Raw genomic sequence first — 26733 nt, forward strand, 5'->3', positions numbered from 1 at the left:
TCAATGCTGTGGTGATATGGTGGCACGAGGGGCAGTGCCCGGACTCTGGTACCTCTCGCGGGCATGCTTCTCACAGAACATCTCCTCCCCCACCCAGAAGTGACCTCGCATCTTCAGGTTGAGCCCGCACTCTGCACAGGTGTAACACTCGGGGTGGCGGAAGCGGTCGTCACTGATGCGCACCACCTGCGTGCTGCAGACATCCGGACACAGTCAAACACAAAACACAAACGCCCACACAGACAAACATAATCATGACATGTTTCTGCATCACCTGGTATATTATGTACACACACACACACACGCACGCAGTAGGAAGGTTAATTAATTCTGTTCTTGTAGATGGATGAGGAACAACATGTACCTTAGGGCAAGGTACGGTACCATTGTATCATTGTCAGGACTTGTATTTGTCAGACGGTTATGCAACAACAACAGCAGGAGAGCATGTCACTGCAGGTGACAAAGGCCAAGACTGGCCTAACCCTAGACTGTAACTTACACGATGCTGGTGCCACACTTCTCACAGGCATGGTGCTTGTTCACTCCTCCCACCACGGCAGAGCTGGGTTTAGGGACACTGGGGGAGAGAGTCCCTGGGAACCGCACAGCTGCCTCTGCACACGCACACACACACACACACACACACACACACACACACACACACACACACACACACACACAGAGGAAGAAAAAAAAGAGTCAGAGCCAGCAGTCATGCGTAGCCTCATTCACAGTCTCTCAGCAGGGGACTCATGAGAGGTTTATGCCTTTCTCTGTCTTTGACAACCTGTTTATCACATCATGACTTTGTTGTCTTTACTGTCCTACAAGTCAACTCACTCATCCTCCTCCTGTTTGAGAGGTTGTTTGTCTTCACCACAATTGTTTATTACCCTCGGGACACACTTCACGACATGAGGGTCCACACACTGGTCGTTATCAGTTCATAAATGTTTTATTGCCACCAGTTGTTTTTTTTCCAAGCAAAGGAAGAAAACTCCAAGGCTGTGTTCGAAATGGCATACTAGCATACTGCATACTACATACTCAATGAGTATATACTGCCTACTAAATTCATAATAGTATAATATAGATATAATTATTATCATTATTCATACTGAAGTATAGTATGCATCTCAGTACCACCTCTATGTGCTAAAAGCTGTTGTAAGTTTGGCTCTACAAGTGTTAACATTTTATTACGTTTTAATATGTTTTCAGCTGAGAAAGTAACCATGTATATTCCCAAAATGTGGCCAGTTTATCAAAATAACCCGTTTATATATCTGACGTTTTTTTCCCTACTTCTGTTCGCTAGCTATGTTACCTTAGTTACCGTAGATACCGTTACTACTTCAACAGAAACGTCAGAACATAATAGCTAAACAAGTTGTAAAATGATTTGGGGGCCAATATCTTTAGCTAGCTAAAGTAACTAGCTTACTATACTGTTGCCTTAGCAGTTGGTAAAAGAACAGCATTAAAATAATGAGCATATAGTGTGGCTTGCTACAGCAAGCACAATAAAAACCACCTTAAAAACCAACTTTGAAACCTTTCTGAAGCTACAATGCTGGGACCATTCGTGAAAGTGTGTGTTTGTGTGTGTGTGTGTGTGTGTGTGTGTGTGTGTGTGTGCGCGTGTGTGCGTGTGTGCAAGACACTAATAAACTTGGATTTATGCATTTCAGGTGGCATCTTTGTAATCATGACGATGTAGACATCTAAGAATGCATTTCACCATGTAAATTCCCAATATAGTGAAAATACCACCGCTCATCTGTGATCAGACTTAGCTGAGGTGCTGCAGCTGAAAAGTATCAAATAGAGTGCAAAAAAGCAGCATCCGCACACTCAAATCTGTACAAAATTGTTATTGCGAGTTTTCGGTCTCCAGGCTCTCAGACCATGTAAACAACAGCTGTATGAGTTTGTTTGACGCAGTTTGACGAGACTGAAGAGATGCGCAATGCATTTTGGGGAAGTTGAGTAGGAATAGTATGCTCTCGACGCATACTCAGAGATTCTGGATAATCATGTATGTATGTATGTTCTCGCATACTCAAATTTCACATACTATACAGTGTGAACGCACTGCATAATCAAAATCTATGTTATACCTAGTATGAATAGTATGCTAGTATGCCATTTCGAACACAGCCCAACTCTCTGTGTCCTATAACAAGCAGTACTGCTAAATCTTGCTAAGTGATGACGATAAGTCAATCGCTATTATTATGCTGGAATGTACGGTATGTTTGACCAAACGGTGTTAAATTGTGTTCAGTTGGACAGTTATGTTTGAATAACCTTTATGTACCTCTAAAAACTGACACACAATTGGCTCATCAAATAAGTCTCAAACAGAAAAGAGATGGAAGGAAATACTCATGGTTTCAGTCCATCATACACAGCTGTTAGCGTGATGTGAGTGCAACTGAGGCATGAAACAGAGAGTGTGAAGAGTGTTTTTGACGAGGAGCTCTCCTCACCTTTCTCATCAGCCTCCAGGACCTCCTGCAGCATGCGGAAGGTGTTGGACTGGCGGGGAGCCGTGCGAGACTCCTTGTTCTCCTGGATCATCTTGTAGACCTCCGAATCCCGGTCAAACTTCTGCATGGCAAAATCTGAGCTGGTACTGCTATAAGAAACAGAGAGGGAGAGATGCAGCTAAGCACACATACTTTATATATAGGCTCATATAGTCACTCATTCTAGCTTACTCATGTAGAGCTGATGGTAATGTCCATATATGTTCAGGGCAGCATGTACATTGTGGAGGACTTGTGGGGTTGGTTTGACAGAATCCAGGAGGAAATTAAGACGGGGGAACAGTCAGCTTTGTGACTTTGACCTTCAAGCCCAAAGTCTAGATTGCATCCCCTAGGCAAGACGCCAAAGCCAGCCTTCAATCTCTCTGCATACACTGAGCATTGACCTGGATCACTTTCCTATTCATGTACAGTATGAACTGTTCTACTCTGAATTAAATTACCTACAGGCAAAGTTAAAGAACTCATAATAAAAACATTTGTGTAGACGATACCATGTTATCAACTAACCAAATTGTGTTTGCTATTTGTGTAGTCCATTTCTGGTGAGGGCATTCCTGAGTATGGTTGTCGATGTAGGGGCACTATCTCTTTTTTTCTAAGGTAAAGTAGCACTGTGGCTAAATCTTTCCAGATAGCCGTCCCAGCTGCCATAATTGTGCAAACAAAGTGGGAAATCCTGCTGTTTGACTCCAGGCATTTCTGGATGGAAAATAACAGACACGTGATATTTCTATCATGTACTACTACTCCTCCTCATGCCATAGCACCACTCCTTTTATGACACACAGGCGTCAACGGATGCCTTTTTGCTTTGATACCAGAGAATTTATGAGGAACCCAGACAATGCATGATATGTAGTCATTTTCAACCAATGGGGAGTGATGGTGGTGGGAAATAGTCTTCAGGGAGTTGACACCTCAGGGTAGATTTTGCACCGCCTAATTAGCACATTAGCAGACAGCCCAGTAGCTCTCCATTAGCAGGTTTATGGCCACATTCTTAACAACTGTGGTGGTGGAAAAGTGGTTAGCTTTAACGTTCATCACATAGTTGAGTGTGGCTGGATTCTTATGTGTTGCTGGCCTATCAGACGCTCTGTACAAGGAGTACTGACAGATAGAGGGAGCAGATCAACACACACAGGCACACACAGAGATACAAAGAATGTCACAGTCAACGGTATTTGCCTAGAGCCGTTGAGAGTGGTTGTCAGTGAGAACCGGTTGGTCATGACCAGATCAGAGTCTCAGTCCCAGGTGGGGTGTATTGTCATTCACCTGCAGCCAATTGAGCAGAACATCCTGGCTAAGCTGTCAACTGCAGTCAGCCAACACACATCATGTCCATCATCCTCTCTCTCATCATATGCCAGGTTACAGCACAGTCCCAAGTCATTGACTCTAGAACGTCCACCTGTGTTCTAAATTATAATCTTAGAGTCTGGAAAAACAATGATTCACATAACTAATCTATGCAGTATAAGTGCTTTCATGTGGCGTTTTAATGGCTGTACATGCCATCTTCTCCCATGTGTTTGCATAAGGGATTATATGCATCATGCATCACCTGCGTGTGTGTGTGTGTGTGTGTGTGTGTGTGCACATGTGTGGTATATGCCTGCCTTTCCTCAGCATTTGAAACATGGTTCCAACTGATGTAACATGCCTGAAACAGGAGATGGCAAAAAGACGAGACAATAAATCTCAGACTGAAGGCAATGCTTAGACCCCTTTCCTCTGCATCACAGAACATGGTTCAAATTGAAAACAGACTTAGTCCCAAACACATCCTCCAAGTCCCTCTCTGACTCCACTCCACCCTTCACAAGCCATTTCCCTTTCCCCCCACTTTCACCATTCGTACTGATGTTAAAACCTAAAGAAACGTCTCAAATGTATTATGGGCACAAAAGAACAAGAGCAGAGCACATAGCATCATGTCAGAGATGAATTGCAAGAAAACAGAGGGAGGGAGATATTCTATAGAAACAGCCAAAACTTGAGTAAACATGGCTAACTGTAGCATAACTTACAATGTAGAAAATATGCATACTGACAAGAAAAGCCTCTGACCTACCAAGGTAAACTAGAGTATCTACAACACACAGCATTGTGCAGAGAATGTTTCCATTTGGCTTTTCAGTAGGTAGTCTTAAGTTTCCAACATAGTTATAATGTTTGATGAAAACATTCTGGAAATGCCAACATGATTTTTTTTTTTTCTTCTTCTTTTTTTTTCTTCCATAACCAAAAGAGGTGATTCTGATCTACACAGGTCTGTTAACAAGCCTCAGAATGTGTGTAGTCAAAACATAGATAGGATCACTGCTCGGGAAAGTCACACTACATTTCCCAATGTGAGGACAATAGGGATGTTGATCTTGTTTGCATTGCTTCATTGCATCAAACATACACACAAATCAAAGCCATTTACCCATTTAAGTCATTTAACTCATTTACCCCAAAAATACAACTGAGACACAACTCACCTCACAAACAAAGAAGGAACAAAGAGATTAGTTTCAGCTATAAGGTTCCTGCACGTCTATCCTCTGCTGTGTAAACCCAATGTGTGTACAAAAACACAAGCACACATACACACTCTGGCACCAAATTGTGCGCGCGCACACACGCACACACGCACACACACACACACACACACATACACACACACACACCTCTATCAACACCAGACGAGACACAGGAGAAGAGTGAGTTTGACTGGAAGGTGTGCCCTTTGGCTGCCCCTCATTGGCCTGGAGAGAAAAAGGGGCCGCTTAGGGGGTGTCACTAAGCCTGTGATTGGCTGGACAAGACATGGGAGGGGCTTGGTGTGCAAGCCGGGGACCATAGACTGGGGGGCCAATTAGGGGAAATGAAATCAGACTTTTTGGTGTAAGAGGTGGCTGGGTTTGATGCCAGATCCTGACATGTCACAGTGCTAGCCCGGGGTAGCCAAGGGAATGACCAGCCAAAGTAAACCCAGTAGAAAGATTCCTACAGCACGCCTACAGACTCCCAGCTCTCCTAGAGGGAGGATGGCTAAAACAGACTACCTGGGAGGCTGTGAGGAACCGTTTTAACAGTCTGGGGAAGCTTTCCTTTCTAGTCTAATTTACTGTTACAGAACTAGTACAAAAGAGCACATACTCTCATACAAAGAGTGAGACACAGGCATATTGTTAAAGAGAAGTCCAGCTGTATCCATCAATAGCTACAGGGAGTGAGCTGTTCCCAATATGGAAAATGTGTGAGGCAGTGGTGGCAATATCCAGTTCTGGCCAAATGTCCGCTGTAACAGCACCTCCCTAGCTGAGAGTAGGATTTAAATACTATCGGCTGTGATTGGCTGTCACCAACCACAACCTTAAATACAACTTGTTTTTCTTCCACAACAACTTTTTTGGTTTTGCTTTTTCTTCCTTTCTCTAGCACTGTGACACTTATTCTTATGGAGGTTTTTGACTACGATGACTGTGATGGATAGTTGACTCACTTCAGAGAAATGTACTTACTGTCTCTCTGGATAATAGCATCTGCTACATGACTAAAATGTGGAAAACAAATGTTGAAAGAGTCAGAGAAAGATTTGACCTTTACATCGACCATCTGTCTTCAGTGCTGTTGATTTTGCTCATTGTGTCGAATGGCTAGTTTGGAGTTAGTTTGAGCTATAGCCGTACATTGTTTGCAATTGTTTGTAACTCAAATTAATGTTAAAAGTATTAAAGTGAAGAAAAGGTGTTGGAGATGATGGGTGAGGTGAGGAAGGTCTTACCTGCGCCTGGGGGATACAGACAGTTCACGGTCGATGGGGCTGTGGGGGGAGTAGCGTCCTGGTGGGGTGGGGGTTCTACTTGACACTGAGTTACTCCTGAAGTCTGGAGAGGAGAACTCCTGTGGAGAGAGAGAGAGAGGGGTGCAGGAGGTCATGATCTGCTCGCATCTTTTTGTGCTTATCCAAACCACCTGCAGATTCTGAAACCCAGACGTATACTTTATAGAGTTGAGTAACCTTATGAAACTGTGTGAAAGCAGTCTGTGGTTCAATATTATCATTAAGAAGTCAGAGAGCTATGTGCAATCCACTGCCAGGAATTTATTTGTGTCGTTTCCAAATCATTGCTTCATCAAGAGCGGATTGGCATCGAATGAAGGGAACATTCTAAGATGAACAGGCGTTAAGACGGAAAGGAGATGAGCCAGTGAGGGAGAGGCAGTAGTCTTTCTTTGAGAACATAGATATGTGACAGCAGCTGGTGAAACTGGGAACGCCAACCAATCGCCAACCAATCAAAATGTTCAGACATTTATGCAGAAATGTTTTAATAAATGTCAACGTTATTGAAAAATCAATGACACACTCGCTAGTCAAGCCAAAATATTGCAATGCAATGGATTCAGTGGGTAATCCCCTACTACTTAGTTAACTATAACCAGGGGTGCACATAACTGGTGCGCCAGTGCGCATGCGTCGCCAAAATGCATGTTGCGCGGAGGATCAGCGGCATGAACGCGCTCTTGCGCACCAACAGCTGGAAGCGCTGGGAGAGGAATTGACTTCCTCAAAACTCCTACTGCTAACTGCTGACTGCCCGTTAATACCAATACCATATCCTTTCATGACCACAATGTACCCACCGACGACGACCACGGCGACTCCCCTCACGAAAACATTCGGAAAGTATCGTAACTTGTACTTTCATTCCGCGTATCGCGCATCGCATGGTTATCACGCCGACACGTGAAAATTCAGTCCCGAACGACTCGTCGCTAAAAGGAAAAACAACACCAAGGCACTTCACGTTTCTTTTCTCTGAAGCTTTCAAACGTTCAGACGTTTGTTTTACAGCTTCATTATCGCACCTCGACCCCTGACCCAGGGAATATGGTTGGGAATTATATTAGAAGAAAAAAAAAAAGACTTTGTTGCACAATCAAAATAATGAGCTATTTAAAGTGATAGCCTACAACATCCTCTACCATGGTTGAAATTGAGGACAGTATTAACAACAGTCAAGAGAGCAGTGATGATGATGATGATTAAGCTTGTAGCATAAGTAAATGCTTAGGCTGTAACTTTTTGTTGAAAGTTGATTTCAGTGTTTACAGAACAGAGCAGTGCTTAAAGAGATATCAGTTGATTTCATTGTATTTAAAGAACAGACATTCAGTTAGTGCTTAAAGAGATGTCAGTTGATTTCATTGTGTTTAAAGGAGTCTGACAGACTTTCATGCTTAAAGAGCAGTCATTTGATTTTGCATTTGTTTCTTTTGTTTTGCACACAATCATTTGTTCGTTCATCTTTATTTATGAACAAATGTCGTTTTGCTAATATAAGTTATCCATGTATCCCTTTTTTATCCATCCTGTGGGACGGGTCGTGACTCGTGAGCTCGGGGAGCACCAAGCAGCATCCCTAGGTGCTCCTCTGAGCACTGGCCCCAAAAAGTTATGTGCACCCCTGACTATAACACTACTTTACATTGTTAGCAGGCTCACAAAACATGGTGTATTAGTTGATTAGCGAGTGTGTCATTGATTTTCAACAACACTGAAATTGATATCATTTTTTCTGAATAAAAGTCACATTAAATTGGCTGCCGACTTGTTCCCGGTTTCACCAGCTGCTGTCACATATTAGCAAGAGCTGGACATCTCCATAGGGCTAGGGTCAATCAAGAGCTGGTCATCTCCATAGGGCTAGGGTCAATCAAGAGCTGGACATCTCCATAGGGCTAGGGTCAGTCAAGATCAGAAAGGGCTAGGAAGGAGCAAACACTGTTCAACATCCAGAGATTCTTTCACCTATCACTTCCTTACTTGAACTACCTGTCTTGCGAGTTATCAGAGGGATCAGTGTGGACAGAGACACATTCACACATTCAATCCCAGGGCGATGGTTTCTATAGAGCGAGTCACGCCCTGGCATTCCTGTCCTCCGACTCCTCCCTCCTAATCAATGTCACATTTATCTCCCAGCCCTTACATGTGCAGTCTATCTGATTCAGCCTTGTTAGATCTTGATTGCTATTTATATCTCAGCTGGGACTCCGTCTCCAGGCACGATGACAGAGATTCTGTTTGCATGGTAACAGATGTTTGGCTTTGGATCTCTATTTCGTTTGAAGAAAAAGGAGAGAGCCAATAGCAATATGCACTTCCATGGACCCCAGATGTAGTCCAGTTCATACAATTATGCATGGCAGTTATAAGCAATTTCCTGTTGGGCAAAACAGGGAGGTACAATGATGCCAAACTGCAAAATGTGATTCACCACAGTTTACTGCCTATGTTTCCTACATTACCTGAATCAGGCTACCTGCTGTACTGTAACTGTTCCCAGCAATTAGGATGAGCAGCTTGGCAGAATGTTACTGGTTTCCATTGGCCACAAGAGGGTGCTACATCCATGCTTTTGGTGGAATCTAGGCTTTCGAGCTTTGGCGAACATGAGACCAATGTCACTGAATGGATAATGTGTCAGTAGTGTTGTTGCGCTGCAGCCTAATTTTTTAACAGTTATGCTATTTGCTACGCTATCATTGAAAATGAGAAGCTACTGAAAGCATACATTGTTGAATGACTAGGCCTATTGGCCTATCCCAATAAAGGAATACATGTACAGGAACTAGTTTTATTGAGTTACAACTGTATGTGTTTGGTATTCACACATACCATGTGTGTGTGTGTGTGTGTGTGTGTGAGTGAGTGAATGAGTAGTGAATGACCTCAGGGCCCAGGCACATGTGCACCCAGAACACCCTGCACACCTGGTCCACTTCTGAGCAGCACATAACTCAGCCCAGACACTTTTACTGTCAGGAATCCCAACAAACAAATTGATTTTATTACATTGCTATGCAATGCACCTAACTGTGACCACCTGAGATCCCAAGTCACACACGCATGCATGTCCGCGCACACACGCACACACATACACGCACACACACACACACGCAATCCCCTCCACTCAGACACAGTCCAGGCAGCAAACTCAACGAAAGTAAAGTGGAGTTTTAAAAGTTACTATAAAACAAGTCACATTCATTTTAACACAAAAATAATGTTACTCCATCCCTGACTCAACTAAGTTGACGAGAACAGAAGGCATGAATCAAAAAGCTTACAGACAGTAAGTACTATGGTCTGCACTCTGCAGTTTTATAATGCAACTCCCCGCCCAGCCTTGTCATGAAATGGCATCAACTACCAGCACCAGTACATGCCTGGGGCTGAGGCACTGGCACTGGTGCAGCCCGGGACTCTCTGTCTCCACTACCAGCAGCCGCTTCCAATCCAGCAGCCCTTTGAACAATGTATCAACTCTCAATTGGGTGCAGTTTTCCTTTTCTTTTTCCAGGTGCTGAGCATGGTCAGTGCTATGCCGGGAGTGATTTTTCCAGCAATGATAAGTGGCACTGCTCACTGTGTTTCTTCTCAAGCTAAACGTATACCACAGAATACAGGAGCTGATGAAACAGCCACTCACTGAATATCAACCATTGAGTCTGAACACAGATCCCCACTCCCTCTCCTACCATAAACTCCCCCCCATCCATCGATGACATCTTCTGTTACTATCTGCCCGTACTGTAGTCAAAGCCGAGCTTTAGCCAAACCAGTGATTTAGGGTTTTAATCGCGGCTGCAATCTATGAGACCCAAGAGGAATGGAAGGGATAAAAAAAAAAAAAAAAAGCTGCGAAACAAGAGCGACAAACAGGCTAACAAAAACAAGCGCAGACAGGGAGTATGCAGCTGGGATTGACCTTAGAAGGACCAGGCAAGCTTGTTGACCAGGCAGCTTGTTCTGGAGCAGCAGTTGAGAGTTTTGGGCATCACCACTGTTCTTTTCTCCCCTCTGTGTCTGACCTTTTATAGAAGCAGCCATGGCAGCTACGGACCCTGGCAGCGATGCCCCCTCTGACCCCCCTCTGGACGCCCCAGGAGACGGCCACTCATTGACTGAGGGGCAGGGTCACAGCCAGGTCCACTGGCTGTTTGTCTTGGAGGAGGACCATGGTGTTGGGAATGTGGAGAGCGGGAGGGGGGAAAAAAGATCAACATGCAATCATACCCTGTTCCTCTGGCTGGCAGGGGAGGAAACTGATTAGCCCGGCTCTAAGCTGTAATCAGCAGCTCTTAGTGATCAAGCCCCGGGTCATCAGTGTACACTATTGTTGTACACACCAGAGGTGTGCATACTAACTACAGGACAGTATGGGTCTTTGAAGCCACAATCTGAAATGAATTGCATGTTTCACATGCCGGTATAAACAGTGTTCCTCCTGCCTTGCTGTCTGTTTTCCAATGACATTGTGGTCATTTTTTTAGCAGGTTAACCTACTGTTCTCTTTCTTTCTGCTTTAGTAAAAAAAAAACAAAAAAAAAAACAGTCCCAGCCCTCCATCCCTGGACATGGTTATGAGGATGGAGTGAGTGTGTGAATACAGTAGGTGATGGAAGGAATGAGAGAAAGAATGAAAGAGTGAGTGAGTGAGAGAGAGAGAGAGAGAGAGAGAGAGAGAGAGACCAAGACAGAGAGAGACACACACACACACACACACACACACACACAGAGAGAAACACTCTCAAACACAAACATGCGTCAGTCTGGGATTGGAAAAGAGCTGGAGACACAAACAAACAGGAAATGGATTATTGAAGCGAGGGCAGCTGTTTCAGATCAGAGCCCATGGGAGACGTGGGGACATTGGCATCTCTTTTACATGTTGGGAGCCAAGGAGCCCTCAGTCTGGCTCCAGATGGAGCCACTGCGCATCGTCATCCTTACCACCCTACAGCTACAATTACAGGGCATGGGCCAGCAGACAGGGGGGCACGTCGTCGACAGCACGCACTGCCTGTATTTTTGGGAGGCTTGGGACTGCTGGATGAATATAGTGTTCATCAACGTTCTCCTCTACCCAACGACAGTGGGACAATCACCGTTAGGATGGCAGGGGTCCTGAAGTGGGAGGGGCCGATAAGCAGCCTTCTATTTTCCGTCCAGCAGGGTGCCTGCATGGAGGTCCTCTCTAGAGACATCAGGCCGACTAACCTGCTCTTTATCCTCCGTCACTGCTCTGTCATTACCTCTCCAGGGTTCTGACGTAAACGACCGTGCCCACATGCTGAGTCCAATTAAATATGATGCTCACTAGGCAAACCAGGTCTTCCCATGATTTTATGTCGTAAAAAACAACAACTCTTTAATTACATAGCCAACTCATGCCCAATGCGAAAAATAAAATCTCTATAAAATAAGTCTGTAATTGTAATTGTCATCAGGGTGTCAGGAGTGTATAGTAGTAACACTTCAAAACAAAAACACCATCATTCAGTCACCGTTCAGAGGACTGCAGCTTGAAGAGTGTGTCTGAGCCAGTGACACAGCGGACTGCGGGGGTCAGAGACAGCGGGGATACTGTGGATACTAATGGAAGGACCAGTGTTGAGTGCCACTGGCCTTCCTGGGGTTCAGTAGGGGGTTCACTCTAGCTGAGGCTCTGACACCGTGGGGTATGAACCCATTAGCATAGCAAGACCCTCCACCATGTCAAAACACACTGAAACCCCATTCCAGCTCTGCCGCATAGACACCTCACACACGGCCAGAACACAAAACATAGTGACTCAACTTCCATATGGAGGGGGCTCCATATACACTACATACGCAAAACATTAAGCCATTATGCCAAGCTTAAACATTCATTATGCTATCCACAAATAAGCACGGTCTCAGCTATACACTAGTGTTCAATAACAGAGCTTACAGTGACAGAGAACCCTGTACCTCCAGTGCTAATAACAGGCATGCCCTTAACCTCCCCCACAGACACTGCCACTGGCCAGGGCCACACAACCTCACTGACAGCTCCTGATAGGAACCAGATGGATGAGATTAGAGGCCTGATGAACATTACAGAGACACAAGACAATAAGATGGCTGTGAGCAAGCTTCAAGTTCATGAGCTGTTGCAAGTATCAGTTCTGACAGGACCCTGCTTAGTTAGAGGGAGAAGACGTCTACACGGCTGGAAAAGAAAGCCCAACACCCACCTGAGTGACCCACTCCGACTAAATATCTCTCCCCGCACATCAGTTAAATAAGTTGACAGCAGTGTTTTGCTTTTGAAATGAGTACTAAGCTCTGTTCAGTCAGTGTTTGTCTAGAAAAAACTGTGTGTGCATGTGTGTGTGTGTGGGGGGGGGGCTTCATCTCCATCAAAGTGGAGAAGATGAAGGAGAGATGAAGACATCAAAGTGCTGTGTGATGAGGAGAGAGAAGAGATCATAAGAACATGGTCCTCACAGGGGTGATTCCAGTTTCCAACCCTCAAATGACACACTCTCTCTACACTCATTTTCCATTCCTTTCCACATGTACACGCACGCATGCACGCACGCACGCACACACACACACACACAGCAAGAGAGTTTGGACTTGCTACAACAAGACAAAGCCCAGTCATGTGATGGTGGAAGATCATACTGTAGGTGGTCTTGTAAGGGGAGCACCCACCCAGACTGCCACCAGGCACAGTCAGATACACTCAGAGATTGATGCCAGGACCTGAGTTTATTTATCCATGGAGGGAGCTATGAGCAACACATTTTTCATCCCTATTAAATTCCCCACAAGGCTCCAACTGGAGCTGTATATCAAGCTCATTAAACATCTGGAGTTCATTATGGTTTTGTTGAATCGCTGGACTTCACGATACATTTAATTTATGGTTGTATAATATATCATATTCCACAACTGCATAACAATGAAGGGGACCATTACAGAAAAGAAACAACAAAGATGCAAACAACCAATTTGGAAAAGAGAATTGCACTGTGTGTTGGGAGTTGTAAACATGGAGAGAACTTTTGGTTTATGAAACGCTCATCTGTCAGGACCTCGTTAGAGGTGATAATGCTCTGTCTAAACGAACCTAATCGCTACTGACCTGTACTGGGTTTCACTGTCGAAGGTAATTAGAGAGTGCTATATAAAACAGTCTGAGAAGGGCCACCTGGTGTCTCACTCTGGGTTCATATAGTGTCCATATCCTATAAATGCTCTGGTATGGTATGACATATGTAGTAGTATCATTTGGAGCTGTAGTATCATTTGACGTACAGTACAGTACCGTATATTGAATATTACCTCATGCCTCTGTTTCTAAAATAATATTTGTATGAGTATTCAACTTGATTGACATTAAAAGCCACTGACTGCAGTGTTGCTCTGTCGATTTTTACCTGGGGAGACCATTTTACCACCCCAACAATTATGATTTATGACCAACAAATGGAGCCATGGCAACCTTTATCCCAAACTCAAGGTGATGTTCCTCATCAACTTGAGAATATGCTAACGCGTCTGTTTTTGCTGGCCCACACATATGAAGGGGGCAGTTATCCACACGGTTCCCTTGACAACAACTTATGGAATGTTGACATACCAGTTGAACGCCTTCGTAAACCGCACTAACTAATAAAAAGGCCCATCTCTCCTGGCCAAAATTCTCCCATAAAGCTAGGAGGGCGAGCGTCTTGGTGAGCGAGCGCAGGGGCCTGGTGAGGCAGGGGGGAATCTGAAGTGCCCCAGTTTGCTTTTCCACTTCAGAGGCTAGAATAACAAGCCTGCTGATCAATCAGTGGGGATGAGGAGAGGCATGCTGCCCATCCAGTGGGCACAATGGAGCCTGGCTTAATGGGCAGAGCCCACATAAAAAGGCCTGCTCTGTCCACTCACAGCCCTCACTCTGTGGAGCAAAAGGAGAAAACATCCCCCCCCACCATCACCCTCACCCCCCCCCAAGCTGGCTGAGCCTGCCTCTGTCAGACAGGACACTCTAGGCCTGCCAAACCAAACAGCAGCTCTGCTCATGTCAGACCTGAAATAGCACTTCAGACCAGAGGACGTCTTCTCAATCTATTTGGATATGGCGGTGGGGTGGAGAGAAGGGTGGGGGTGGAGAGAAGGGAAAGTAGAAAAGGCAAAGACATTTTTAGACATCATTTTTGATTATCTGGTAGAGCACTTCTTGAATATTTTTGTCTTGTGCTAAAAACAAGGATAGAGAGCCATTTCAAGTTTTGACTCCACTAGAAAAAAAACCCCATCTACTGATATTTCTACTACTGCGTGCCAAGCCTCCATTTCTGTTCCACGGCAACAACCACAGCTTTGCACTGCAGCCCGCCACACCCCTCCAAAAAAGACTTGGGGTGAACCCAATAGCTGGTCTTCTGGCTGGCCTGCTGTGAGACTGCCTGCCCATTGCGAGGTATGGGTGGATGGATGGATGGATGGATGTATGAGTGGACAGATAGAGGGTTTATCCTCCCCTGTATAAAGAGCTTAGTGATGCATGTCATTCAGCCAAGGTCACCCCGCCCAGTCTGGAAGAGTCCCAGCTCTCTGGTCAGTGTAGAACCCACAGACAGTCACTGTGAGGTGGGCCGTCCTCCAGTATGATGGTTATTTATTCAGTAACCATCCCGTCCCTGACACAGGATGAGGGATCCCACTAAGGCGACCCTCAGGAACCTCAAAGTGAAGCAACTAGAAACCCAGACCGGGATCCTTCCCCTAATGGCCCAATGACGAGCCATGTCTTGTGAAAAAGCAGCTTGGTTTTGGCCAATACTCTTCCCAACAGGGATCCTGTTGCGGTCACTTCCTGATGTTATAAACAGACGCGCTGCTTTCCTCCGATTCCTGGAGGTGGCCATGGGGGCCGGCCCAGTTACAGGCTACAGCCCCGGGCTTGGCTCTGTCTATCCTGGGAGGAATCTGGGACCGGTTCCAACCCTCGCCTCTTTTGTAGGCAGGCTTCACATCCTTTTGTCATGGTGGTGTGCCGGTAAGATAGGCCAGCATTTATCACAAGCAACACACATGTGACTGAAGTTAAACCGACTAAGACTGTAACAAAAACAACATCTCTATCCACTTTCCACGATAAAAAAAAAAAAACTAACCGACAAAAGTAATGTTCTAGCAGTGAGGTGGAGGGGGGTGGGGTGGAAAGGGCTGCAGAGAGGCCTGTAGAATGTTGTTCAAGCCCAGCGGACACAAACACTGTCATCAGTAACAGTGTCAGAAGAGGGGACTGTTCAGTACAACTAGTATGGAATAGTTTTCAGCAGAGACCCTAATTTCATGCATGACGTGTGTTGCTGTCAACTAGGCTCAGTCTCCCCAGCGCTCCGGGGTGGACCTCTGGGTCTGGTACAATGGGCATCCCTGTGCTAGAGCTGGTTGTGTTTGGCATTAGGGCATAAGTGGGGGGGTGGGCGTTAACCGTTTGAGTACAGTTTGGGAATGACCCCTTCCTCCCCGCCCACCAGTGTCCATCTGCCCCACACAGCACCCCCCCTTACCCATCTCCAGCTCCTGTCACACAACGACAGGCCTTGTAAGGATGGGGAAAGCCAACACTAGCCTTTCCAGAGCCCTCTGCCATAAGAGCCACTATTGTACAGAGCATTTTCTCAGGATACCCAACACCCGGCTAAATGGGAGATCCAGTCGCACATCCCCACTTCCCTCACTCGGGGAGCCAAAACAGGGGTGGAAAACCCTTTTAGAGGCTTTTGAGAGAGGCTGATCACCTGATACAGCAGCACTCTGCATCTCACTAGGAGGACAGAGGACCTTGTCAGGAGAAGCAGAGGCCCCAGCTCTCACTGGGTGGCTGTGTTCCTGCCAGCCGGAGCAGCACAACGTGCGGTGTGTACACACACTAGGTCTCTTCTCAGCCGTTTACCCGCCGAGATCTCTGAAAGGCCTCCACTCACTAATCCCATAGCCAGGGATGGGAGGTTTCGTCTCCGCTTTCAAACGAGGGAGCCCTCCACTGGAGGAAGAGGCCGAGCCAAGATCCCCTCTCTTCCACCATCAGCAGCCTAGATCCTCCTAGAGAGGCTGTCAGGCTTCGAGATCACAGAGAACTCTTCCAAAGCAGGCTCTGGCTGTGGCTCAGGAGGTAGAGCCAGCATCTACTGATAGCAAAGTCACCGGTTCGGTGGTTCGATCCCCGGCTGGCCACGAGTCGAGGTGTCCTTGGGCAAGACACTGAACACCAAATTGCTCCCAATGAGCGGGCTGGCGCCTTGCATGGTAGCTTGCTGCCATTGGTGTGTGAATGTGTGTGCGGATGGGTGAATGAGAGGCCATTGTAAAGCGCTTTGGAATAAGGTGCTATATAAGTGCAGTCCATTTACCATTTATCAGGAGTGGATGGGGGCTCCAGAGGTTTGTAGACAGTAGGTAACCCTGTGAAACCACAGGCGCGGGGGGATGACGACACAATAGTGTACATGTGTTAGACGCACATGACTGATCATCATCACCTATGTCTATCTGGCCTCTCTAGCATTTCGAACGTCTCTCAAGTCCAAAACAGATCCCGGATCACACTACTCCAAACCTTTGGTTCGGGCTGAAAAAAGGAAAAAAAACGAATTCAAGTTGATACTGGAGTGGAGTGAGACAGAAGGAATGCGACGGCTCCCAGAGGGGATGGGGGAGGGGGATATGGATTCCAACTTGAGATGAAAAATGAGGGGTGAGCAGATTTGAGAAAATGGTAGAGTTCCCCCTAGAGTTCTGACCAAAGGTTCGAGGCCCTTTGGCCCACCTGCCTCCATAAATACCACAAAACATGTAAGGTCAGCCCAGACATCCAGCCATGACGGAGGAGCATGTAAGTCAGTGCATTCCTACAAGCCTGCTGACGAGGCTCTCAGCCAGCTAGACAGTTCCACCACTCCAGCGTCTGCCTAAGGCATCTAAAGATGGAGCGTTTTCAAAGCGCCGCACGGAACATCTTGTGTCATTAGGATCTGTCTGCATGCCTAACTAATCAGCTAGATGATTCATGTCTGCACAGACTGGCACCTTAAACCAACCTGTCAGTGTGAACAGTTATTAGTCTGGTTGGTGATAGAATGTTGGTGGCCTTCAGATTATGTAGATGCCATAATGCAATGTTTTAAGTTTGTAAAAATGCAACTAGATTTTGACTGTTCAGTCAACAATGATTAGTGCCATTTGTTACATGTTTCTTGGCTGATAAACAACAGCTAAGACATAAAAAAGAAGAGGGTCGATTGGCTGGATTTGACCACCAAACTGGACAGTGTAGACAAGTCAGTGATGTCATGGCGAGGCCTGTCTTCTAGCGAAACCCTTCAGCATGAAAATAACAGTGGGAGCATCCCCTATTAGATCAGGCATGTCAAGGCCTTTGAGAACGTCACCAGCCCCTCGGATGGAGAGTTGAAATCTTATAAAGTTCAACTCCAAAGCCAAAGGGGTTATATTTATCTAAGTCCATGTAATGTCCAGAGAGTTTATAGAATGACAGGAATTCCTTAAGCCATTAAAAGGTCTTGTATGTTTTTTCCTGTTCTGTCATCTCCCATGTTGTGTCTTCTGTGGGACCAATGCAGTTGGACATAGCTGAAATATCTCATCATGAACTTTCCCACAACATTCTCTCTCTTTTAGCTCACTGAAGTCTTTCCAGACGCCTTTTCCCCCCTCTCTTTTTTGTTGCCGGAGCGTAGCAAAGCAAACTCAACCGGCAATCTTCTGATAACCTCAAACCCCATATTTTACTGCTAAGTGAGACAACAAATGAAGATTACGTTAATGAGTCACTTTCGAAGCAGACTACTAAAGGTCAAGTTCATTGTTTTACTGAGAGCTAATCATTCTCTTCCTTACAGTGGTCTATGAACAAACCATTTCCAGATTGTTTTCCAACTTAATATCAGATCTTTAAAACAGTGACCTTTTAGTTTATATACACTTCCCGCCTATGAAAATATCAAAACTAGTCTGCATCCTGTCTTTCTTGCCATAAACTAGCAATGCTTAGGTTGTGGGTTTGATTCCTGCTGGGACCATATATACTGAAATATTTATGGACTCACTGCAATGTAAGTCGCTTTGGATAAAGACGTATATGGCATATATACATTATACACCCTATCCGAAGATAATCATTAAGGTCTTTCATGATGTAGGGTATAGACCTCCTCAAGCTGGTACTTTGACAGTCTATACTGATCAGTCGAGCAGTTGAGAATCTTAAAGGAGATGCAGGGCCAGACATTTTCCTCAAAGATGAGAGAAACCAACCTGTGACAGTGGTCTGGACAGTCTGTGGCTAGACATCTTTTCTTCTGGAGACCATGAACGCAGCTGGATGCTATGGAATTAGAGAGACAGGATGAAAGACAGAGAGAGAGAGAGAGAGAGAGAGAGAGAGAGAGAGAGAACAATAAGAATGGTGTGCACCATCTCACTCAAACAATTCATATTGGTCTGATTGAAAATAATTAACAATAGCAACATGGCAAACAAAGTACTTGCATGCATGTAAACATGACAAAACATTTCTCAGGATTATATCATCATTAGACGACGATAGGAATTAATACTCATAGGGAATCCTGCAGCCCTAGACTCATATTCACTGTTCTGTAGTAAAATAACAGTTTGAACTGTGACCTACAAAATGACTCAGGGGAATACAAAATAGTAGGCCCAGAGACAGAGTGGTGAATGTTCCACGGCCTGGCCTTTTGTTGCTGTGAATGAGAACGGTGGAATGTGATATCCTGAGCACATCCTTTGTTACTACGGCACAATCCCATGGCTCCATTTTGCGTCAGTTACACTTGTACCTATTCACTGCGGTCCTGTGTTGGACTCAAAGGAGCACTTACTGTAGACGTTCTACCTTGCCTCCCACCCCCTCTAAATGACCTTCAATTTTACTTCTTAAACTTCTGTTAGTACTAGATGTTTGATGGAGAAAAAACACACACACAAAAAAAAAAAGATTCATCCATGTCAAGATCAATTCCACACAGTCAGAGGAGAGGCCAGTAAGAGCCGATAGTGGATGCCGTTGTGTACCTCTTGGTGCTGGTGGGTGTGAGTCTCTTGCCCTCAGGGCTGGGGGGGGGCTCTGGAGAGTAAGGGCCAGGTGACAGGGAGGCTGGGCTGGAGATGGAGTACTCTCTGTAGTTCTGGTTCTCATCTCGACTCACCAGTACTGCCTCCTAGAAGACGACATAACAGACCTCAAAAATCAAAACTTGCATTCGGGTAATAAAACTGACAAAAACTACTCACATTCCTAATACAGAGCATACATTGCATGCTGAAGTTTAAATTATATCCATTAAATTTATGCTTCTTAAAAAACGTGTCTGCTTAGGCTGCTGAAAAGGAGCCTCTTGGCAAAACATGCTTGATAAGAATCTCAGAGAGATTAAAAACATGCCAAGTTATAATGTACAATCATGTCAAAACTGCATGTCCTGGGGTAGGTAGAGCCAGATTTTGGAGATCAGTTATTCAATATCCCCAAAGCAGACTGATGACAGCCTGTGTCCTAACCTTCGGCCATGGGCTCATATTCTGCCATGCTATTGGGACCCGGCAGACGTACTGTCGCCCAATAAAACACAGGAACTGGGACTGATTTACTGCATTCTTTGGTTGCTCCCCCATCCTTCACTGTCCCCGGGCCACAGAGTTATGGAGTATCACACTACGATGTCTCATTCCCACTCATCTTGACCTCCAATAAATCTTTTAGAAGCAGAGAAGTCTCGTGATATGAGAATACGAAGCAGACACAGAGTTGGGATGGCTCACAGGCATCACCCCTGACACAATCCATCAAGCACACGAATCATCCTGTACAGATATGCTAATACTGGGGAACAGTGGGATACTGTACATTTACAGTATTACAGTGAATCATCTCTTAATCTTTATAGGTCATACATATATCCTCCAAATAAACTAATGAAATGCTATGTTTAGGAAAGACATTTTGCATGAAAGATAAATGACTGAATAAGATGATGGAGATACAGGCTACATGGGTAACTGACCTGGAAGCGTCCAGTGAGCTGCTCTGGGCTGGTGATCCCATTGGTCTGTCCGGGGCTGGGAGGCTCAGGCCTGTGGGGAAGAGGCACACTGGAGGTCAATGCAAGTAAGAAGCTGCAACAACAGCTTGCAGACATGAGTGCACTTCAGGATACAGATATCTAATCCCTGACTATGTGAGGCAGAGCCAAAATCCCCACTTTAGACATTGCTGTACTGTACTTCAAAGACATATCTGTAGACCAAGTCAAACTGTAACTCACACTAATGATTCAAATCAGATCTGCAAGGATACTTACAGGAGGCCATGTCAAAGTACTCCCTACACAATGTGGCCTGGATATACTGATAACATGATATTTACCGTATGTATCTAGTTTATTGAGTGGAATGGTCTGATTCGGTGCTGTTAAAAGCAACTCACTCCACACAGGTTACATTCAGATATTCTTGTGAGTGCCAGACCAGTGTGTGCGTGCATGAGTGTGTCCGTGCGTAGGTATGCATGCTAATGTGTGCGTGTGTGTGTGTGTGTACACATGCGTGTGTCAGAAGATCAGAGTGAGAAAGCAAAAACAAAAAGGATTTCTGAATCAGACACCCTATTATATTTTGGTTTCCCCTATGCCAAAGTGCTTTCAGTACAACCACAGGTATGTCCTTTGGGTTTGAACAAATCACTGAAGAGGACAGATAGAAACACTTTGGAACGATTCTCTAAGCAGAGCCTCATCGTTCCAACTCTTTCACTTTGCCTGCTTTAATAAAACATATATTGTAAGCAGTTCCATCATTGAGTTCCAAGGGGAAAATGTGGGGACTTAGAGAGAGCCAACACAAACAAATATTGCCCCCCCCTCACAAAAGGGCCAGGGGCCGGGGCCAGAGCAGAACCTGCCCCTCAGCTGAGCCCATGGTAATGAGGCACACAGGAAGGCCCTGGATGCCTGCGGTAAATTGCCCAGAAAAACACCTCTAGTGGCCTGGCTGCTGTGTGTGAATACGCCACATGTGCAGGGGCAAATCCAACCAGAGACATTACCGAGAGAGGGAAGACCACAGCATATGACATTATAAATACATTATTCATATAGAAATATAATAGATGGTTAATTGGGGTTCAAAAAAAGGTCTCTGTTTGAAAACCTTTTATGGAATAATTCCAGTCCCACTGCCTTTACCCAGTTCAACTGTAAAGGGGGAGAGAGACAAGAGGAGAAAGTCATGTCCTCCAGACAATGAGAGGGATTCGGGTTACTGCAGGGCTTTGTGCTTCGTGACTGACCTTTAGCCTGTGTCACAGGCCTTCTTTACACCAGTAGATGGATGAATCACCGTGGGTTGGGCAGGTGTGGCTGTTGTTTCACCTCTCTTCCGAGCACGGAATGGGGAGATGAGTTAGGGGTTGTGCAACGTTACCGACGTGAGACTATCATTGAAAGGAATGTTCATCTCTGTCATGTAAGGCGGCTTGGAGCTTGCCTGATAGACTAGTGGAACAATCCCTATAACCTATGCATGGTGCCTGGCTTGCCCTCTGAACTGTACATCAACAATGCAAACAAATAATATGAATATAATATATATAATATGAATAGACCAGTGTCCAGTCTCGATTCAAGCAACTATTACCAAGTCCTCTGAGAATATAACCCCTCCTATAATAAACTGTATAGCTTGAATCCCATTTTAAAAAATGTTTACCAATACTACGTCACACCACTGCTATCATCTTGGATGACTCAGTGTCATGATGAAAAAGGACAACCCTGCTGTATAAAGCTGCCTCTATAATCTCCACATGCCTCGAGACATCTGATGCCCATCTGCAGCTGCAGCTTCCACCCCATTCCAAGATCAGATAGGATCAGAGGGTGACCGCCATGCTGGGGCTTATATGACATCATACCCACAGGGTCAATGAACAATTGAGTCCAAAGAGGCAGCTGGGGGGAAAAAGGGTCTAAAAGCGGAGCATTGATGACAAGATGCTGATGGTGCTGTTCTCTGGAGTACCAGGGTGTGATCCCCAATGAGCTAACATCAAACTGCACCCAGTTGTAAAGTAAAGTCTGGGGCAGATGGATTATTTGTTGGATTGGCAGGCGCGATGGCATAGAGTGTATCCCTACTGGAGTAGTGCCCTTGTTGAGGCAGGCACGCCTTAACCAACAGCTGTGTGTCGACTTGCCCTTTACCCACATCCATGCAGCTTTGACCCAGACACTGCTCTAATTGCTCTGAAAATAGTTTACACATTTTGGGAACTTCCCTCAAGAGAAAAACATGACACAATGCTGTATCTGGATTGATGAGGGGCCACAGACTGTAGTTGATTGGAGATGGGTAATGAGATGCTGGAGAAGAGAGACAGGGAAATGGTATTGTAATCTGCAAATAGGAGGCCCTTGCTAGTGCAGACCACCTTTTGCTACTGTACATCTCACACGCTGTGACCTACAACAGAACAGTGGGATTTGGGATGGGGCAGAGTGGCTGGCTGAGCTACAGAGTGCCATTGTCCAGGGTAGGGAGTCACAGTGTTGTTTCTGGCTCGGAAGGAGACATTAGGTCAGCAGGGAAAAATTCACTCACATGGACCAAGGGCTTGCAAAGAGGAACTGTATGTGTACAGCGTGTGTGTGTGTGTGTGTGTGTGTGTGTGTGTGTGTGTGTGTGTGTGTGTGTGTGTGTGCGCGTGTGTGTGATTGACAGAGTGGGTGGGTGTGGACTTATCAGCTAAGAACAGTCACACTTCACACAGCCAATTCTCTGTCATCCTAACAAGGTCTCGGCCAATTCCACAACAAGGTTTATCATTATGGGAAATGGAACAAAACAGTGCAACCAGGCAACATCATTCTGGCATTTCCCCAGATTTAATCACTTGTCATTTTGTAGCTGGCACATTTCAAGACACTAAAAACAAGACAGAAGAAGAGAGAAAAGTGTGTACTTGGAAGTACACCAGAGGATGTGGTGATTGTGGACGTGGAACAGTTTCAAACAATTAGGTCTTAGCTGATGTGGTCTTTCTACCACAGTGCTAGCCTATCTGGCTGTAATGGGCACTATTTATACTATATGGCAAACCAATGGATGTGATGTGAACCGATGTGTGTACTTTCTACAGAACACAAATCCCATCTACGAATAAACAACACATAAATTATCATATGACGATATGCACACAGTAGATGTATCATGTTCTTCTACTGTAGTACTCGTGGTCCCTACCTCTCTACCAGCAGCTGCAGCTGAGTCTTGGAGTTCTTGATCTTGTTCTGTGCCTCCACGTTCAGCATATCCGCCGTGTTCTCTCCATTGATCTCCAGGATGACATCACCAGGCTGCAGTGCAGCCAGCTCGGCCTTGCTGCCCCCGTTGACCTGTGGGCCACAGAGAGAGGTAAGAGACGCAGTCAGACTTCACTGGCTGGGGGGGATTTGGGATATGCAAACAAAATGCTTTCAGTGAGCCAGAACAGCTGCATATCTTATGACAGTGTTGACTATTTGTAGAGGGCTGATATTTACAGTGATGATGGATGGTCATGACAACTATGAAGACATGACGATGACAAGTTTACAGTATGTGGCAATTATAAAGAGATGGATTGTTTTCATGAGTTTGCCAACTGTCCCTCAGGCCTACTCCCTCTCCAACTAATATTTGTATTACATCTTGAGTTGTGATAAACATCAACAGAGGGCTGTAGCCCCCTCACACACATGGTGTGTCAATGGTGTGAGGATTCATGGCACCCTGCGGGGCAAGTCAGCAGTGAGACAGAACCAGAGGTGTTGACTGCCTGGACCTGACCTTTGCCTCCAGCCTCTCCACATGTCAAGGCCAATGGTCTACTGCCTGCATCAGGGGGAATTCCAGACTAATGGAAGAAAAACACCAGTATATCTCTCTGTGTGTGTCTGTCTGTGTCTTTCTCTCCCCAATGAGGAGCCTGACTCTGAAGTATTGAACACTTTAGAGAGCTGCCTGACAACAAACTGCCCCGCCAATTAAAGGCCCAAAAAGGACATACAAAAAGCCAATCAAGGAAAATGAGGAGGTCTCCTTCTGATATCCCCAGTAGAAAATGGCAGCTTTGCTGAGATGAATGCCAGTCAATAGTATGTTTATGAGTTCTGCAAAGCAAAGGGGCAGAGGTGCCATGTCTGTGGGTCCATTGGAGTGGCAATTAAGCGTTGCTGTGGAAACCCACAATGGTGCGTGCCTTTTCTGATCAGGGCACGCCTCACTTCACGCAGACTAAGGGGATGCTTTTTCCAAAGGGCTATGCCCTGCAGAAACAGGGGCAAGCTCTCTTTTGAGGACAAGAGAACAGGGAGAGAGGGGCATCCATGTTGTCCCGGTGCCAAGCTGCAACCACTTCAGACGGCCACAAACTCATAGCTTTCGTAACCAGAGGAGGGGAGGGAGGGAGGGGGAAACACGCTGCTTCTCAAAGTGGGTTTTACAACCCTCTCCATGATGAGGTTTCCCTCTCAGCATGGCTCTCTGTCACTTCTAAGGGACTGTTTGATATTTGAGACACAGGGAAGCATGCTGGTGTTGTTGACTGAATGTTAGTGAGAGTGAATGAGGAGGAATAGGCCATCACAACACACATGGGAATAGCTATTTCTTGCTAACTCTTGGATTTTTTAGGAGGAAAACAAGAAATCATGCTTTTGAAGTCAATAGTCACTTAAACACGACATTCCTTTTTTAAGCATTGACATCCCACCATGGTTAGAGATAATTAACCATTTAGTTCTTGAGAGATTATTTGAGAGGCCCTACTGCAGAATCATTGAGGATTTTAAAAGAAGAGAGTCCAGGATGTGTAGTGTTAAGACTAGGATATGCAGTGGGCAGAGCAGCTCTGGCAGGGTTCAGTCTACCCTGTGTTTCCTGATCATGTTTACAGAGCTCTCTCTCGTAATGTCTTCCTTTCTTGAGCTCCATCTTCCTGTTTCTTCAATACAGGCTTGGAAAATCAAGAATAGTAAAACAACACATACATGCAAGTGCATACACACACACACACACACACACACACACAAACACACAAACAATGGTCCGTCACTCCGACATCCCCCCTCCATAACTGTAATCACTGGTTTCCTCCTGATGTAGCATGCTTTCATTCCAGTCTGACTGGATACAGTAGTCAAGGAAACGGGTAGAAGGCAGCCAATGGACACAAACAAAGACAGGAGAGGAGAAGTAGGACAGCAGAGCCTGAGGAAGTTGGCATGGCAGGTCGGTCGTTACTGGACTCGCTTTGACAAAAACAGAGGATGAGGATATGGTGTGACTGAGACCAGCAATAAGGGAAGACCATTAGTGTTGATTACCTTGGATACAGTTATCGCCTTCTTGAAGTCCCTTCCTCCGAATATTCTAAAGCCCCATGGAGAAGGTCCAATCAGGTTCACTGTTAGCGCCATCATGTGACCAGAGGTCGCCGCCCTCTTCCTTTTCAAACCCTGCCGGGAGAGAGAGAGAGAGAGAGAGAGAGAGAGAGAGAGAGAGAGAGAGAGAGAGAGAGAGAGAGAGAGAGAGAGAGAGAGAGAGAGAGAGAGAGAGAATGTGAATGTTCTGAACCCCAGAGGAGTGAGTTTCTTCTACTCTAGATCAGGTGAAAAGGCGAACACAGCCGTCACCTGCACAGACCGCCTTTTATCTCCTTCTATTTGACATCCACTTGACTAAATCCTGAACACATATTGTGTAACCACATCAAATAGGAATGGAAGGAATCTGAAACCCAAAGGCACATGACTGACATTTTTAAAATGCTTGCAAAGCCACATTTTCATTAGATCCAAATGTCCTTTCCAAGAAAACACACCAAAACGTAGTTTTACCAAGGGATACAAGAATCAAACATGTTGTCGGGTCACATGAATGTGTAGTAATTGTTTCATCACTGTCTTTGTGTTATACGGATCACAGCATTTTCTGCTTCCCCTTGCCGCTTCTCCAGCAAGACTACAGTCTGTGTCAGATTGGTATACATACAGTATGCCCCCATTTTGTAGCTCCAAACACTACTGATGAAGTGTAGAGTTTATCATTGACACATGTGCTTTGGTTCCTGACAGCTCCTTTGTGGTCAGGGGATGAGGAGGAGGCGGTGGGATCCCAGGCGGACACACAGGCCCCACCACAGAGGAGCTCAGCATCTCTCATACACATGTTGTTGTTGCTGCTGCTGCTGCTGCTGCTGCAGTAGGAAGGAGCTTC

General features: G+C 45.5%; 1 protein-coding gene across 1 annotated transcript; it reads right to left on the reverse strand.

Moving 5' to 3' along the window:
* Positions 1-25937, reverse strand: pdlim2 (PDZ and LIM domain 2 (mystique); the record flags this gene model as incomplete). The annotated part of the gene is made up of 9 exons (XM_080531285.1): positions 1-193; positions 503-617; positions 2496-2635; positions 6337-6455; positions 18712-18781; positions 19495-19640; positions 20484-20553; positions 23719-23870; positions 25842-25937. 9 exons carry the CDS (start codon positions 25935-25937, stop codon positions 1-3), a joined length of 1101 nt encoding a protein of 366 aa, XP_080387411.1.
* Between the last annotated feature and the right edge of the window lie 796 nt (positions 25938-26733).

Source organism: Nansenia antarctica (genome assembly GCF_963989245.1).
Source record: "Nansenia antarctica genome assembly, chromosome: 5".
Lineage (NCBI taxonomy): Eukaryota > Metazoa > Chordata > Actinopteri > Argentiniformes > Microstomatidae > Nansenia > Nansenia antarctica.